At 40.1% G+C, this 16260-nt stretch overlaps 2 protein-coding genes across 2 annotated transcripts; one reads left to right on the top strand and one right to left on the bottom strand.

The window, feature by feature from the left end:
- Positions 1 to 11971: 11971 nt before the first annotated feature.
- LOC109424529 (prefoldin subunit 3) lies at positions 11972 to 12845 on the bottom strand. Its single transcript, XM_019699702.3, has 2 exons — positions 12661 to 12845; positions 11972 to 12597 (listed from the first exon to the last, which is right to left on the bottom strand). The coding sequence occupies exons 1-2, from the start codon at positions 12742 to 12744 to the stop codon at positions 12106 to 12108; spliced, it is 576 nt and encodes a 191-aa protein (XP_019555247.1). The 5' UTR covers positions 12745 to 12845; the 3' UTR covers positions 11972 to 12105.
- Positions 12846 to 14297: 1452 nt separating this feature from the next.
- On the top strand, positions 14298 to 15177 carry LOC109424530 (large ribosomal subunit protein uL30m). The gene is made up of 3 exons (XM_019699703.3): positions 14298 to 14532; positions 14615 to 14744; positions 14822 to 15177. Exons 1-3 carry the CDS (start codon positions 14399 to 14401, stop codon positions 15116 to 15118), a joined length of 561 nt encoding a protein of 186 aa, XP_019555248.3. The 5' UTR covers positions 14298 to 14398; the 3' UTR covers positions 15119 to 15177.
- The last annotated feature ends 1083 nt before the right edge of the window (positions 15178 to 16260 follow it).

Below are 16260 nucleotides of genomic sequence, written 5' to 3'. Positions count from 1 at the left end.
TTGTCCCAAAATACTGCAATATTTGTTCTTCCAAAAATGTTTGTGACTAAGATGCCTATAAAACCGCCATAGAACCATGTTTGAAATAGTCTAGAGTAGTAGTGTATAATAGTCATTGGTCGTCCATAATAGTCCTAGTTTAAGCGATACACAGGATGAAATATACGCGCGCGAAGTTAGAACAAACCGAGTTTATACCGTTCCGTAGTTAGAATAAACTATCTCTAGTTCAGTTAAGTAATCGTTTCGTGTTGCGAATATAACTACCTCAAAATACAGTCCATTTGAACTACAATGTCGTGTGTGTACATCAGTTGTCTTGGTCACAGTGCTAGTTCTCGATTATTCCCCATTCCTTCGGACCCGACAGTGATCATGCCATGAACGCTGGTATGTGCGCCAACATATTTTGGTCCTTCGAGCCGGATTCGATGGATTCGGTCCCGGTTAGGATCATTGTCGGTAAAAGTGACCAAGTTGTGCATTCGTTTTCGCGGTAAAACATCGCGTCAGAAACCGAATAGCAGTGTTAAGCGTTGTTTGTGTTGTTCTGAACCCGTCAAGTTGTGCCTGTATGTGTTGCGGCGAAAAATCCAACAGTCAAGACCCAACACGAAGAAAGAAGACACCCGAAAGCGCGGGTAAATCCAACGCACAACTTCAGTAGTGAATACGTCCTCTAAAATGGCTGAAATAGTGAAGAAGTGATTGCCGCCATTTGCAATTTCTTAACGAAGCACAGTGTGATTTTGAACGCGTGTGCTACATCTCGAAGAAACGTCACTTATTGGGATCATATCAAGTGCGTTTTTATGAAAACTACCCGTTTCGTGCCATGCCGAGTAAAATCTTTTACTCAAGACCACCAGCGTGCGCGAAGATACCATGCTCCTGCCAAACCATGAAACGGGCGAAAACGGCGAAAAGTGAACTGAGCCGACCGCGGCTCTTGGTATCGCGTGTGATGTGTCAGTGAAAAGACAAACCAAAACAGAAATCGTAATCGTTCGAAAACGTTGTTCGGTCGTCGCAGTTTCTTGTAGAAAGGAACATTTAAATCGTTTTTCGGGAGTGTTTCGATTCTTTCGTCGTCATGGCCAAACCGCAGGGAGGATTTGCAATGGCTTCTCTTCGAAACCACGACGCCAGTGCCGTGGCATTTCTGGGAGGTATGGTGTCTCAAATCGACGTTCGGGGACAGCTTACCGAGGAGGAAAATGAATTTCTCCGCGTTGCGCTTACGCTGCTTGTGCAATGGCGGAATCGAATTGTGAACGAGTGCAAGTTGCTGAAGATGGATGTGGAGCGACAACTTATTGCCACATCGCAAATCGACCACACAATGCAGCTCGTCTTGTCCAGACTACGGGGAAAGCCGTTCCCATCGGTTCGCAGTGAGACGGTACCGGAGTCATCTACGGATTCAGATGAAGACGGAACAGAAATCGAGCGCACAGGAGACAATGAAATCAACATGAAGATATCCAACGAGGAGAAGAAGCAGACAGCGAGTCAAACCAGTGGTTCCCCAGCTAGGCAGACCAAACAACCGTTCTCCCTGAAGCAAGTCAGCTGCCATTACTGTCGTGGAAACCACTTTATGATCAATTGCGAATCATTCGGAAAGGCGCTGTCCAGTCAACGTTTTCAGTTTGTGAAGCAAAATGATTTGTGCCTGAATTGTTTCGATATGGCCCACCGGGTTGAAAAATGTCATCGCGATCCTCGGTGTGTCCATTGCCAGGAAAAACACCATACGAAGCTCCATGCGGGCTTGGAGCGCCTCAAGGACCAACCAGCAGCCTGATTTCCTGACTTCCTTTTTCGACGTACTCGACGATGCAGTCGGGTTTCCCGTAATCCAGTTTGGTCGCACGGAAGAGTGCGAAAACCTATCGTTCGTTGTGCACAGAAGCGTGCAGTTTTGTTTAGTAATTGGACAACAGTGAATTCCTATGTTTTTGACAAAATAAACATTATTTTTGTTTCGTGTACTGTTGTTATTTCGTCCCACTGAACGTTTGTGTCCCGCCCAATGGTTTACCGGATTCTTAGCCTGTAAGGATCATCCAGCGTCGCAGTTGTTCGTCACCATGGAATCAGTCCTCCATCCGATCGTATTCAGGGACAGGATCTACATCCCACCGGCTCATTGTGGAGCCCGCGGAGGCCAGGCTGGCCTCCGCTTCAGGCAAGTCAACTTTTTGTACATTTTAACAAAGTAAAAAGCACCCTCTCATTTGTTCCAGTTGATTTTGGAGAGGATGCTGGAATTCAGACTCGTGCGGAACAATCTGAATCAGCCAAGAGTATTCCACCTATCGATCGAGGGCAACTTACCGAGTTGCAATTCAGGGAATGTTGAACGCTACAAGTTCACAGGTCCATCCTAGAAGTTTGTTGTTGCTAGTAGTCCAGTCCAGTTTGTAGAGCTCATCTTAACGGAGAAAAGGAGTTCAACCTACGATGAGCACCCACGGTGCAATGCTTTCGTTAGCGCAGTCGCGCTTTGTAGTTTTCGACGGTGTTGGCCACCCAGGGCCAGCAATTTCCAAGCCAACGGTTAAAGGTCCGTTGGTGCCTCATGTGCACCGGCCTGCAGTCCAGTGATACGATCGCTGGAGCATGAGGATTTGTCGGCACGATACAGTTACGTTCACCATGCAGAGTGAACACGGCACATTGCACGCATGCAATTGTGTTTCCTCAGCTTGCTGTAGTTGCAAGCGCCCCATTTCTTGTGCGCTCGCAGGATTTGGGTTTAAAGGGTCTCTCGCCCAGAGAGACAGCTTCACAGCCGTGAAGTACCGTCGGTTCGATTAGTGCCTTAGATGGAGGTCACTAGTTGAAATTTCAAAGGAGCGCAAACTGTAGTATCGTGCCACCGTCAATTAGTATCGAAGATCAACAGCGAAGCATACGTCGACCAGATTTGAAGAAGTTCCTAGATCCGGAATCCAGAAGCATTGGATTCCGTTCCGCACTACTACAGCTAGTCAGTGCACCCGAGCCAGAATAGTTGGACCAGAAGTTTTCCATTTCGATGACATGCGAGACAAGGTTCACATCGTCACCTCAGTTCACCCCCGAATGTGGATGAGGAACCACCAAAGCACTTCAGTTTCATCCGCACCGCTCCTACTATGCATCAGTCATCAGTCGTGACGCGAGCAGCAAACGGGACCATGTCAACCGATTCAGCGGCGCTACAGGGCGTCCATCGGAGGCCTGAGGGCCTCCAGCCAGGCAAGTCGTTTTTAGTTTGTTAAATACAGTTGAAAAAGCCGTCTCTCATTTTATTCATAGAAATCGTCGTCCGGGATCAACATGGACAACCCCACCACCGAGTAATCTTCAGCTCCGAATCACCGAGAGAGCAACACTAGCGAGGCACACGTTATTCGAGCCATCTCGGCAACCTGACCAGAGAAGTTGCACCCACCTAGCACCAGTTAGTTCACATTAATCGTAGTCGAGCAGCAGTTCCCAACCATCGCCCACGAGTTTCAAATTTGGATTATCCAGTCAGCATACCACTAGAGGAACCCTACCAGTTTCGCGAGATTCAGTACACCAGTCGTCGCTAGGATCATAGAGCACCACTGAGCGGTACTCGTTAGTTGATTTTGCACCTTAGTCAGAGGGTGAAACCGCCATTCGAAGAAACCAATGAAGCAACAACCGATGCCCAGGACCTTCCGTAATCCTCAGTAGATGAGCAACAGGAACAGCAGTCATCGTTGAGAAACTAAGTTGGGAACAGAGGTTCTCATTCATCATCAACCAGTCCGACATTGGGAATCGATCTGCTTGATTTCAGTTACGAGTATGGCGGTTCCAGCACACATGCGACGTCACGTCCTCCCGGAGCATCCGCTCCGGGACACAGATAAGTATCGATGTTCCGATTCACAATTCATAGTAGTCAACACAATCTAATGCCATACGATACTTCCAGCCATCGATGATTCGAGGACGTTGGCGATACTGGAACCACCAGCCATCCAGCCAATGAAGTATACGTTTGAACTGCAGACCGCAGTAAGTCCAGCCCGATCCAGCAGAAATGATCCTGTTGGAAATTGACACCATTAAACAAGAATCGTCCCGAGCAGCATCCCATGAAGACAGCAATCAACCTTAAGCCGACAAGAGGCTATAGTCAATGATCCAAGTGGCAACGAGAAGCATTAGGACACAACGTCAATCGAAATCCAGAACCGTTAGCAGAACGCAGTATCCAATGTTGTAGTTGCATAAGCACCCAGCAACCATCCGTCTAGTGATGACATCATCAAAGTTCAGTTAGTCAAACTAGTCTAGACAGTGAACATTTTTGAAAGCCTTCAGTTAGTAGACTTCCGTCTTTCAAGGGCGGCGGTATGTTTATGCGTAAATAGAAGTTCGCAATAGGAAAGTTGCACTGTAATAGTTGGTAGCGATCTCTGTAACGATTGTCGGCATAATCGATGCAGTGCAGCTGATACTATACATTTATGTTTGTAGATGTAGACAACCTTTGTATTCAGCCCAGTATTGTCCCAAAATACTGCAATATTTGTTCTTCCAAAAATGTTTGTGACTAAGATGCCTATAAAACCGCCATAGAACCATGTTTGAAATAGTCTAGAGTAGTAGTGTATAATAGTCATTGGTCGTCCATAATAGTCCTAGTTTAAGCGATACACAGGATGAAATATACGCGCGCGAAGTTAGAACAAACCGAGTTTATACCGTTCCGTAGTTAGAATAAACTATCTCTAGTTCAGTTAAGTAATCGTTTCGTGTTGCGAATATAACTACCTCAAAATACAGTCCATTTGAACTACAATGTCGTGTGTGTACATCAGTTGTCTTGGTCACAGTGCTAGTTCTCGATTATTCCCCATTCCTTCGGACCCGACAGTGATCATGCCATGAACGCTGGTATGTGCGCCAACATTCTTAAAAAAGCATAATGAGTCCATTCAAGTATTCCTTCAATAATACGTCCAAAAATTACTGCAAACATGAATTTCTTCACATTTTTATCCCGGGATTCCTACATAAATTCTTCCAGGAATTCGCTAAGAAAGCTTTCGTGAGATTCCCTAAAAAATTCCGCATGGGATTGCTTCCGGTATTCATCATGGGGTTTCTTCACAATTTTCTCCAAGACTCCTCCAAGGATTACCCTGGGAATTCCTTCTGTGATTTCTCCAAGAAATTCTTCAGGGATTCCTTAAGAATTCCCATAGGAATTCCTCCCAGAGGTTATCCAGGAATAATTCCAAGAATTTCTCCAGCGATTACTGCATCAATTCCTTCTGAGATTCTTCTAGGAACAGGGATGGCATGCTCCTCAGTGTGAGTGCAAGTGTACGCGGTTTTAACATGGGCGAAACTACGGATTTTTGCCAGGGGGTGCACTACAAACAAATATTGATTAGTTCATCCATTCATCATTCATCGCCCCATATCTATAAGCAATGCATTAAAATTCTAGGGGGGCCTGGCACCCCCAGTAGTTTCGTCTATAGGTTTTAAGGACAGACTTGTTATAGTCCCAAAATGGCTGCCACCATGGCCGACTTTGGCACCTACTCACGATTTTGAGCGCACAAATCTCTTCGTAAACGAAATCAGCGCATCTGATCTTCTTATTTTAAGCTTATTACAAGTGAGCAAAAACAGAATAATAAAATGCACTGTTGTTTGAAGCTTGCTTCTTGAGATTTGTGCGTCTGATGTTCTGATGCACTATTGAAGCGGGATTTCAAGACGATTGTCCTTAATATGAAAATGAGCTGCACTGTGCATATTTTCAGTGCGGAATGCCATCCCTATCTAGGAATTCTTTCAAGGATTTCTTCAGTAGTCCTCCAGGGATTCCTACAGAAATGCCCCCAGGAATTCCTCCCGGAATTCATCCAGGAATTATTCTAGGATTTCTCCAGGGACTCCTCCGCGAATTTCACCAAGAATTTCTCCAGGGATTACCCTAGGTATTTCTTCATGAATTCCTCCAGGAATTTCTCCAGGCAATCCTGCATGGATTCTTTCATAAATTCTTTCAGAGATTTATTCAGGAGTTCCTCTAGGAATATTTCCAGGGATTTCTTCCAGGGTTTCTTTCAGGAATTTCTATGGGAACTCCTCTATGAATTTCTTCAGAAATTTCGAAAGATAGATACCTGGCATGTTTGCGAACGAGAACAACGGCATTCGTCCTCTATAGTTTCTTAACTTGTCGTTTCGTAAAATGTCTAATAGGGTAGGACGGGGCAAGATGAGCACCCCTCCGTTTTACTACTTTTATGATGAATTTTGTCCAAACAACATCATAATCCGTTAGAATAAAGTTCAACCTGTTTGTAATGGCCCGTTTACATACTTGCTAATTCTACGCGACAGTTCATTTTCGAGCAGTATTGGCGTCAATTTAGCGCGATGTAAACACTTTTTAGCAGACAATAAAATTAGCATGACAAAATCAGAAGCTTCTGAATTCAGTGCTAAAACTAGTGGACAATAATGAGGATATTAGATTGTCCGACACAATTAGTATCATGTAAACGGTCTGCTAGACGAATTGTCTGCTAGTTATGCCATCACGCCAATTTTATTGGCAGATAGGGAAGTGTTTACATTACGATAGTTTGGTACCAATACAGTCGGACAATTTATTGTACCAGATTTGGCAGCTTAATTTTTAGCGGCAATGTAAACGATACTAGCGTGGAATAAATTGTCCGACAGAAAATTGTCACGCATTATTATCACATATGTAAACGGGCCATAAACCTGAAAAAGGTAGGTACTTCATAATGAACGAATTGAAAAATATCGTCAAATTAGGATTTTTAGCATTTTTTTATAAGAAAATCATCAAAATAAAATAAGGTTTTTACGTCAGAATCAAATTTTTACCATAATTCTGATTATCAGCCAACATTACTGGCATACTACAAAGCATTTTAAGTTATATTAGAAAATATTTTCTAACAACAAACATTAAAATTTATTCAATTTTAGTTATATCTGTATACTGGGGCAAGATGAGCACCCCTGATGGGAGTATAGAAAATATTTTGAAATTATTGTAATCCACTCAATAGTATCAAACATAGATTTCCGTATCCTCTGTAACTATTTGGTTGCGTAAATTTCTAAAAATAAGCCACTTAATAATCGTTTATTGATTTTCGGGCCATTTCGTATAAAGTATTATAAAACCGCATTTTTTGGTTATTCTAAACAGAAACTGATAATTTTGGAACGTGATACCATAACTATAAACAAGATTTGCTATATCAATCACTGTATGGCCAATTTATAGGTAAAATATTGGGTTTTTAATGAAGTGCTCTTCTTGCTCCGCAGCATGTTCGAATTGACCATAAAACATCTTTTTTGTTTAGTTTAGAAAACATGATATATATAAACATGATATATATATATATATATATATATATATATATATATATATATATATATATATATATATATATATATATATATATATATATATATATATATATATATATATATATATATATATATATATATATATATATATATATATATATATATATATATATATATATATATATATATATATATATATATATATATATATATATATATATATATATATATATATATATTAGCGTGGTTCAAAAAATCGTTTTTGCTCCACACCGCTTATTCGATTCCTAACCAGATTATATGCCTTCTCACAAAATTTGAGTTCATTTGGTTGAAAATTGAGACTGCACAAGCCCGTCAAAGTTTGTATGGGAATTACTATGGGAAAACGATGTTTTCCATTCAATCAACCGTAGCATTTCCCCAAGTGCCCTAGTGGGTTAGTCGACCCTTGGTAATCCTAGGCTACTCTATCAGCTACAACTTTGCCGAAGACAGCATTCAAATCGGACGCCTCATTAATTAGTTACCGATTTTTATCCAGAATCGAAATCTTTACTCATGATGGTTAAACTATTCGGTGGGCATCACTGCATTCTGCAGTGGAACATAGTAGCCATGATTTCAGTGTGCTATCTTTGGCGCCATATGCAACAATGTTGCCTGCTGGGAAGCTGGAGGATCATAGCTAAAGTTTGCCCAGTTGGATACAAATCGATAACTAATTAATGGGGCGTCCGATTTGAATGCGGTCTTCGGCAAAGTTGTAGCATATAGAGTAGCCTAGTATTACCAAGGGTCGACTAACCCAATAGGGCACCTGTGAAAATGCTACGGTTGATTGAATGAAAAACATTATTTTCCCATAGTAATTCCCATACAAACTTTGACGGGCTTGTGCAGTCTCAATTTTCAACCAAATGAACTCAAATTTTGTGAGAAGGCATATAATCTGGCTAGGAATCGAATAAGCAGTGTGGCGCAAAAACGATTTTTTGAACCACGCTAATATATATATATATATATATATATATATATATATATATATATATATATATATATATATATATATATATATATATATATATATATATATATATATATATATATATATATATATATATATATATATATATATATATATATATATATATATATATATATATATATATATATATATATATATATATATATATATATATATATATATATATATATATATATATATATAGGGTGTTAGGTTCCTGAGTGCAAACTTTTTAAAGGGTGATAGTAGTTATTGAACTTCTCATGTTTTTGACTCTCATTGCCTTAACTGGGTATAACTTGAAAACGGTCAAACTTATCGCAATTTTTTTACTCTTATCCGAAAGATTATTGAATTTTCTATCAAATGGCATCTTTGAATCAATTGGTTAAGTAAAATGACTAAGTTTTCTAGAGCAAAATTGCTCAAAATAGTGTGTTTTAATTTGTTTTTATCAATTATCTTTGAAACATGCGTAATAAAATAGAATTCTTTCTTTGGCAAAGTTGTGGCCCTTGTTCCACTCTACAATTCGTTCTTTGAAACCAAACTTCTAGCTCTTATCGTTTTCTTGCAATTTTGATTTAAATGTGCGGCACAGTGCGCAAAAAGTGCTTACCTCGACAGTTGAAAATTTATGACCTGTAATGCGATGTTCAAATCGAAATTGCAAGAAAACGATAAGAGATAGACATTTAATGACAAAGAACGAATTGTAGAGTGGAACAGGGGCCACAACTTTGCCAAAGAAAGAATTTTAATTTATTACGCATGTTTCAAAGATAATTGATAAAAACAAATTAAAACACGCTATTTTGAGCAATTTTGCTCTAGAAAACTTAGTCATTTTACTTAACCAATTGATTCAAAGATGCCATTTGATAGAAAAGTCTACGTAGTTTATGGACAGCGTCTAATTTCGTTTTAAATGAATAATGCAAGCAACCATGATGATGTGGAAGAATTATTACTTTTCTGAATTCAAAAATCAGATGAAGTATTGAGAAATTAAGAAAAAGCCCTAAATTTAACCCTAGTGGGATGTTGGGATTATGACCCAGGCTTTCTGAACGAACACTGCGCTATCGTGATGCGTCTAGCGTAACATAGAGTAACCTTAGTGACCATTTTGTCGGATCATTGTTACGTCAGTAAGGACCTACAATTTAATCATCATAGTATTTTCAAAAATGTAAGTTTATTTTATTTTTAAATGTAAATAAAAATACATTTAAACCTGATATATTGAAAAGCTATAAATTATAGTAAACCGGCTGTGCGGCTTGATACACAGCTCCATAGAGAAGTCCCCCGTTATGTGTGTTGGGCCTCTTTTGCCAGCTAATTTGTCAAGTTGTTTAGAATCTTCCCCGGCTCGAAAAAAAAAACTGGCATGCAAATGTTCACGCCAATCGTTTCAGATATTTCCGAGTCTATAAGGATAATACAGACAGACAGAAACTCATAATTAACCCGGGAGCGGTCGTGTCGTGTACTGAGTACACGCGCCATGAAAAATACACGCTTGTGGTATACAACGTGAGCGTGACTTCGCTGCAGGTAGTCGAAGACGCGACTGCTCGAGGGTTAAATGTATAAATTGATAGGCGTGCGCTACTAATACATGTTTTATCCTTCCAAATTATGGAAATCGCCAACAATACGATTTAAAATCTAATGATTTATCATACGGATTCTAAAACAGAGCCTCAACGACACCATACACGACGTAATGATGCACTTTTAGTGTAATACTGCGTATGTAAACTCGTCCCTGACAGTGGTTTCCAACGAGTATATACTGAAATTTGGAGTTTAGACGTCTCACGATTTCAAACGGTAATTTGTTAACTGCCCTTCGTTTCATCCATGTTTGGCAGCCCTCTTTTAGGAGAAATAGGCCTAATTTTCCATTGAAGAAGACTGCCAAACACAGCCGAAACGTCGGCTAGTTAGCAAAGCACCGCTTGAATTCGTGAGACTGTACAAAATTTTGGTAATCAAATTGATAACCTAAATCTGATCTTCACGATCGTCATAAAATCCTAAATTTGGGAATGAACAATTGTGAATAAAATGCAGTGTTGTAATTTTAATTGGTACATTATCGTCATTCGTACTCACTTTGCAAATACTGGCGTGAGTGAGAAATGGATAATGAGAAGGGCAAATGACGAAAAGGTAACTTCCTCTCTCAGTAAGACTCGAAATAGTACAATACCATCACTGCCATTATTAACTTGAGAATTTAAATTGATTGAAACAATGTTGAGCAATGCTTCATGAAAATATAATAAATTACTTTCACCCCTCTGCCTCTAACCCCCTCATATATATATTTATATTTATATGTATACATATTTATATATATATATATATATATATATATATATATATATATATATATATATATATATATATATATATATATATATATATATATATATATATATATATATATATATAGTAACTATATACATATATATATATATATATATATATATATATATATATATATATGTATATAGTTACTATATATATATATATATATATATATATTTCTATAGAAAAGAACTACTGAGAGGTACCTTGAAAAATTTTGTTCACTTTCAATAAACTCAACGTGATCCTTAGGGTACTCATTAGTATGGGACAAATATCAAATTCTCGCTCCAGTCGATTTTTTTGATTCCGTTTAGGTCCCATATGAACTGTGCAAAATTCCAGTGTAATCGGTGAAACTATAATTTAGCGCAAGCGGTTCAAAGTTTTCATAGGATTTACTATGGGAAAAGTTACACTTTCATTTAAAAAATCCCAGAGGTCGCCCCTTGTCTCCTTAATTCAAATCGATCAATGCTTCTTGTAGAAAAATTATTAATGAAACTTTCCTTCGAAGACCGCAAATCGATTGAAAGCTTGTGGCAAAAGTTATTGATTTATTACCGATTAGTGATCCAACGAACGGCTTTTTGATTTGTTTTATTAGCAGCACTGTAGCTGCTGCCTTGGCTGCTCCTCTTGCTGGGGGTGGTGATGCCTCCCGCCACCCCTTGCAGCAACGGCAGCAGCAGTGCTGCTGATAAAACAAAACAAAAAGCCGTTCGTTGGGTCACTAATCCGTAATAAATTAATAGCTTTTTCCACAAGCATCCTATCGTTTTGCGGTCTTCGAAGGAAAGTTTCATAAATGATTTTTCTACAAGAAACGTTGATCGACTTGAATTAAGGAAACAATGTTCGACCTCTGTGATTTTTTGTTTGAAAGTGTAACTTTTCCCATAGTAAATCCTATGGAAACTTTGAGCCGCTTGCGCTAAATTATAGTTTCACCAATTGCACTGAAATTTTGTACAGTTCATATGGGACCTAAATGGCATCTAAAAAGTCGACTGGAGCGAGGATTTATTTTTTCCATACAAGCGTGTCCCATACTAGTGCTCATCTTGCCCCGCCCTACCCTAGTGTGCATGAAAAAATTGAGTTGAGAACCTCTACCTGGACCTCTACTATAAATTACTATATAAAACAAACACATATCTTTCGCAATTATTTATTAAATCGCAAATAATTGAACCTTAATAGTAATGATTTTGAGTGCAGAGTACTATTGAACCAGATACCAAGCACATACCGCAAAGTCAAGTAAAACTCAGCATGCTCCAGAGTTACTACTTCTCCTCGGCCGCCTTCTTGGCCTGTCGTTTCTTCACGTCGTAATTGTGGACACGAGCCATGTTCACTTCCGTGGTGGTAATCTGGTCACGCAGAAAGTCCTGATCGTGCTCCAGGCACTTGAGGTTCACCTCGGCCGAGTGTTTGTTCTGCTTCAGTAGTTCCTCGGCTTCGTCCAGCGGGTACTCGAGCATCACGTTGGCCCCCAACCAGAGGCAGACAGTTTTCGTGGGAGGCACCCGCGTCTTGACAAAGACCTGCTCGCTCAACAAAAACCGCGTCTCCTGCTCTTCCGACTGATTCTTGAGAATTTTAATCATTTCCAGGCTTTTGGCCAGATCCGGAATCTGCTGCCGCAGGCGGCGCTTCCGCGAAATTATGTTGAACTCCATAAACTTATACTTGCTGTGTTGTTCGTCCAGGCTTTTGAGTACCTTTTCGACATTTTCCTCGCTGCCGGACTGTTTCATGAACGCCTCAACATCCTCCTACGGTTTGGAAGAATCGGGGTTAGTGGAAGCGAATGGTCGACAGAGCAAAATATTACTCACCACAAATACCGCCTCCGGAATGCCGGCGTAAGACTTTTGATCGTTTTCCAGCTTGGGCAGTTCGATGTTTTCCATATCCAGCATTTTGATGACGTTCGCCGGCGGCACTTTGTTTCAACAATTTCCACGAAAAGCACAATAATTATTTTCCTCGCACTTGCGGGATTTTTTCCACTTGCGGTCAATGCTTTTCCTTTGGTGGTGATCAAAAATGGACTGCACTGCTGCTGGCTGGCTGCATCGAGAAATTGAGAACTGTCATGCGGAGCGTGATGTCAAACTGATACACACTGAAAGCAAAATAGAGTTTATTGATATGGACCAGTAGGACCAGTGGACCAGTAGGTCTGTGCCAATAAGGGAGAAAAAAAAAGTTTATTGATACATTTTTTAAAAATATCGATTAAAAATAAAAAAAAAATTATTTAATAATGTTCCAAATACAAGAGTAAATAATTGCATTTAAAATAATATAGCTGAGTACGAAAAATGCGTTAATTTTAAGCAATAGTTTTATGGTTTCTTCTTCAAATTGAATAATTTTGTCTAAACTGATTACATACCAAATTCTCGGATATGCATTTATGCACCCCTCGAAATCAGAAGTTCGGAACGTTTGACAGTTCTCAAAGTTATGATACACGGGGAAACGAAACTACTCAAAATTAAGTCATTTTCACTCAGCTTGACAGCTAAGTAAAACCAGTCAAATTTGAGTTATTTCTAAATAATTCAAATTTGAGTTATTTCACTAGAACATAATTTTGGATGAGTTTAAGTGTTTGAGGAGTAGTTGGTATTGGATTGAAATTACTCAAAATCAAGTCCTATGCTCATGCTGGTATCCATTGAAATTTGGACGGTTTTTCTTCGGATTTTCGATCATTTTACGATGTTAAACACGTATTACACAATTTATTTATTTATCTATAAGCAATATCATACAATTCACTTGACACAAATATATAATGTTCTTGATTATTGTTGTCTCAATCACGCACGGTGCTCCTCCCGGTGCTCCTCCTGCTGCTGCAAATCGTCTTCCGCTATTGTGGCCGCGATGTTACCGAAATCGGGAATGATGTTCTGATAGGAAATATGGCCGTCAAAATCACATTGCAGAAGAATATAAGCTATTGCTTACCGATTGATAAAATAATAATCCGGGCCACCACAACAGGTCGTTTCAATATTTTGCCGCGACGGTAATCCATGAGCACAAATTCTTCCATCGATGCCATCGGTTCTGTCGGATCTTCTGAAAACTGTTGTTGGTATTGTTAGTGGAAATAGTTGATAATTCAATTTATAAACAGCTAAACTTACCCGAAATGCACGTATTGAACCGAGATTTGAACTAATATGGCGTACGCAAGAAATTTTCAGCCAAAGCTGAGTACTGGATCAACACTCGATTTTGGATACTTTTCAAGTATGGAAAAGCAAAACAAATTCGAGTGTGATTTTCATAACTTCAAATTAACCCAAAAGCGAGTAGTTTTGACGTACTCCTCTTTTGAGTGAAAAGTATTGAAAGTCGAGAACGAAATAGTATCCAAAACAGCAGTGATATAAGAGTACCTAATTTTGAGTTCTTTTTATGTCGATTTTGAGTAATTTCGTTTCCTCGTGTATGCTTCGCACAAGCAGCTGTCTGCCAGTAGAGTAAACATTGTCGGCACATTTTTCGCATTTTCTCAGATCGCCGATGCCGAAATAGTTCAAAAGAGTTTAAATTATGTTCAAAAGTGTACTCTCGGTTTGTGCAAACCATTGCAAACCATCTTTGCTGGTGCGAAACTATGGCAAACATAACAAGAAGTTTCTGTACAAGGATGGTGTGAAGGTGAACAACATATTCTACTATCCGAGGTACGTGTAGACTGGAAGTGTTTGAACCACCCTTACATAACTGGAACAACTAACTAACCGATTGATTTCGTTTGGGTATCAGGGAAAATGATGCACACTCACTGCCCGAGACCGGTGAACCATCGAAGCTTTTCCGAGTTCGCCGGATTAAACCGGTCAAAGGGTGCCCCCACTGGGAGAAGCGAATCCTGAGAGACTTGGGATTGTATGAGGTAAGAGGGCCTTCGGCTCGATTGCTAGGACGGGTAAATAAACATTTCTAACATCAATTTTATTTCTTTTTCTTCAGTCCAACGCGGTGGCAGTGGTGAAAAATATTCCCGAAAACAATGCCCGTCTGTGGAAAGTTAAACACCTGATTGAAGTTCTCCCGATCAGATTCCCCCATGGAGAACCCACAGAGGCAGATGTTAACTACACTTTTCTCAAGGAAAACGGAGATTGCGTCGTGGTGAAGGATATAACATCCCGTGCGGTCCGTGATGATCGCCTGGAATCTGCCGTACAGTTTACAAAGACCGAAGAAAGGATGGACGGTGAAACGTTACGGAAGGATTCGCGACTAAAGTGGCTCAATCCGTGGTAGTGGCCATTGGAATCGACGTAAGCTAAGTATGGTGAAAATCAATGTTCTGGTTACATCAACCTATTGTTTTATTATAATTTTGTCGACCACGTAAAATGTGATGACCATCCATATTCATTGCTTCTGTTCGTGTTCCGTTTAGTAAATTTGGTATCTCTATTAAGTTCGTTAACCCTCTATATATCTATATATCTAGGGCCTATACTGCTCATCTTTTGCGAGTGTGTTAGTGCCAACTGGCAACGCGGCCTGATGGGGCCTGGTCGAATCCTGCTTGGAAATCGCATTGTGTTTTTTGGGAAGTTGCGTTCGATGCATGTTAGGTAGCCGTAGTTTGTTCGAGTTTGACGTGCCTCTGGACCCTCCCTGTTTTATAACACTAAAAGAAACGATGATGATCGCCATCGACTTTCGTTGTCTTTAACCCTCTAATACCCAAATTTTTGATTTTGATCTAAATATCATTTTTCGTCATCTAAACACCGCTAGCCATCATGGTTTCCCATAGCGGAAATCATCATGGTTACAGGTCGCAAGCCCTGGTAAAGTGTGGAACGTTTTGATGGCTGTGATCCCTGACCATCATGTAATCAAAATCCCAGGGATACTCAAGTGACCATACTGTTGGGTTGTGGGGGTTGCGTGTGTGGGGTGCATTGCTATGGATCGTTAGGGCTGAGTAGGAGCGGGGAATGGATCTACGATTGCTTAATTGCGATTATATCTACTGGTATAGTCGTGGTTCAACAGTGGTGGCGCCGCTTTTCGCTTGTGCTCGGCCTAGGTGGTTTGTTTAGGCGGTGCGGGTAGGTCTGTATGTACTTCACACGTGCAGTGCGTACGGCTTCAGCATTGTGGTTACTTGGGTAGTGTAGGATAATTGGGTTTGGGCTGAGGGGGTCGTCATTGATTCTGCCGACACCATTGAGTGCTCATTGTTGGCGGTTGTGTTGGTGACGATTTCTTCAGCTTTATAATCTCATTTATACCACGCACAAACTTTGGAAAGAGGGACTGCTTTGTAATGCAAGAGAGGGATTTAAACTCTGCGTTACGGGTTGGGTGAGGTCATGCAGATAGAAGCAACCCAGGTGACCGTGCGGCTCGGGTAGTGATGGATGCATGAGTGCAGTGTGTGTGGG

Source organism: Aedes albopictus, chromosome 3 (assembly GCF_035046485.1).
Source record: "Aedes albopictus strain Foshan chromosome 3, AalbF5, whole genome shotgun sequence".
NCBI classification, from domain to species: Eukaryota; Metazoa; Arthropoda; class Insecta; order Diptera; family Culicidae; genus Aedes; species Aedes albopictus.
Note: the sequence above shows the minus strand (reverse complement) of the source record. Positions and strands in the feature narration are given on the sequence as shown.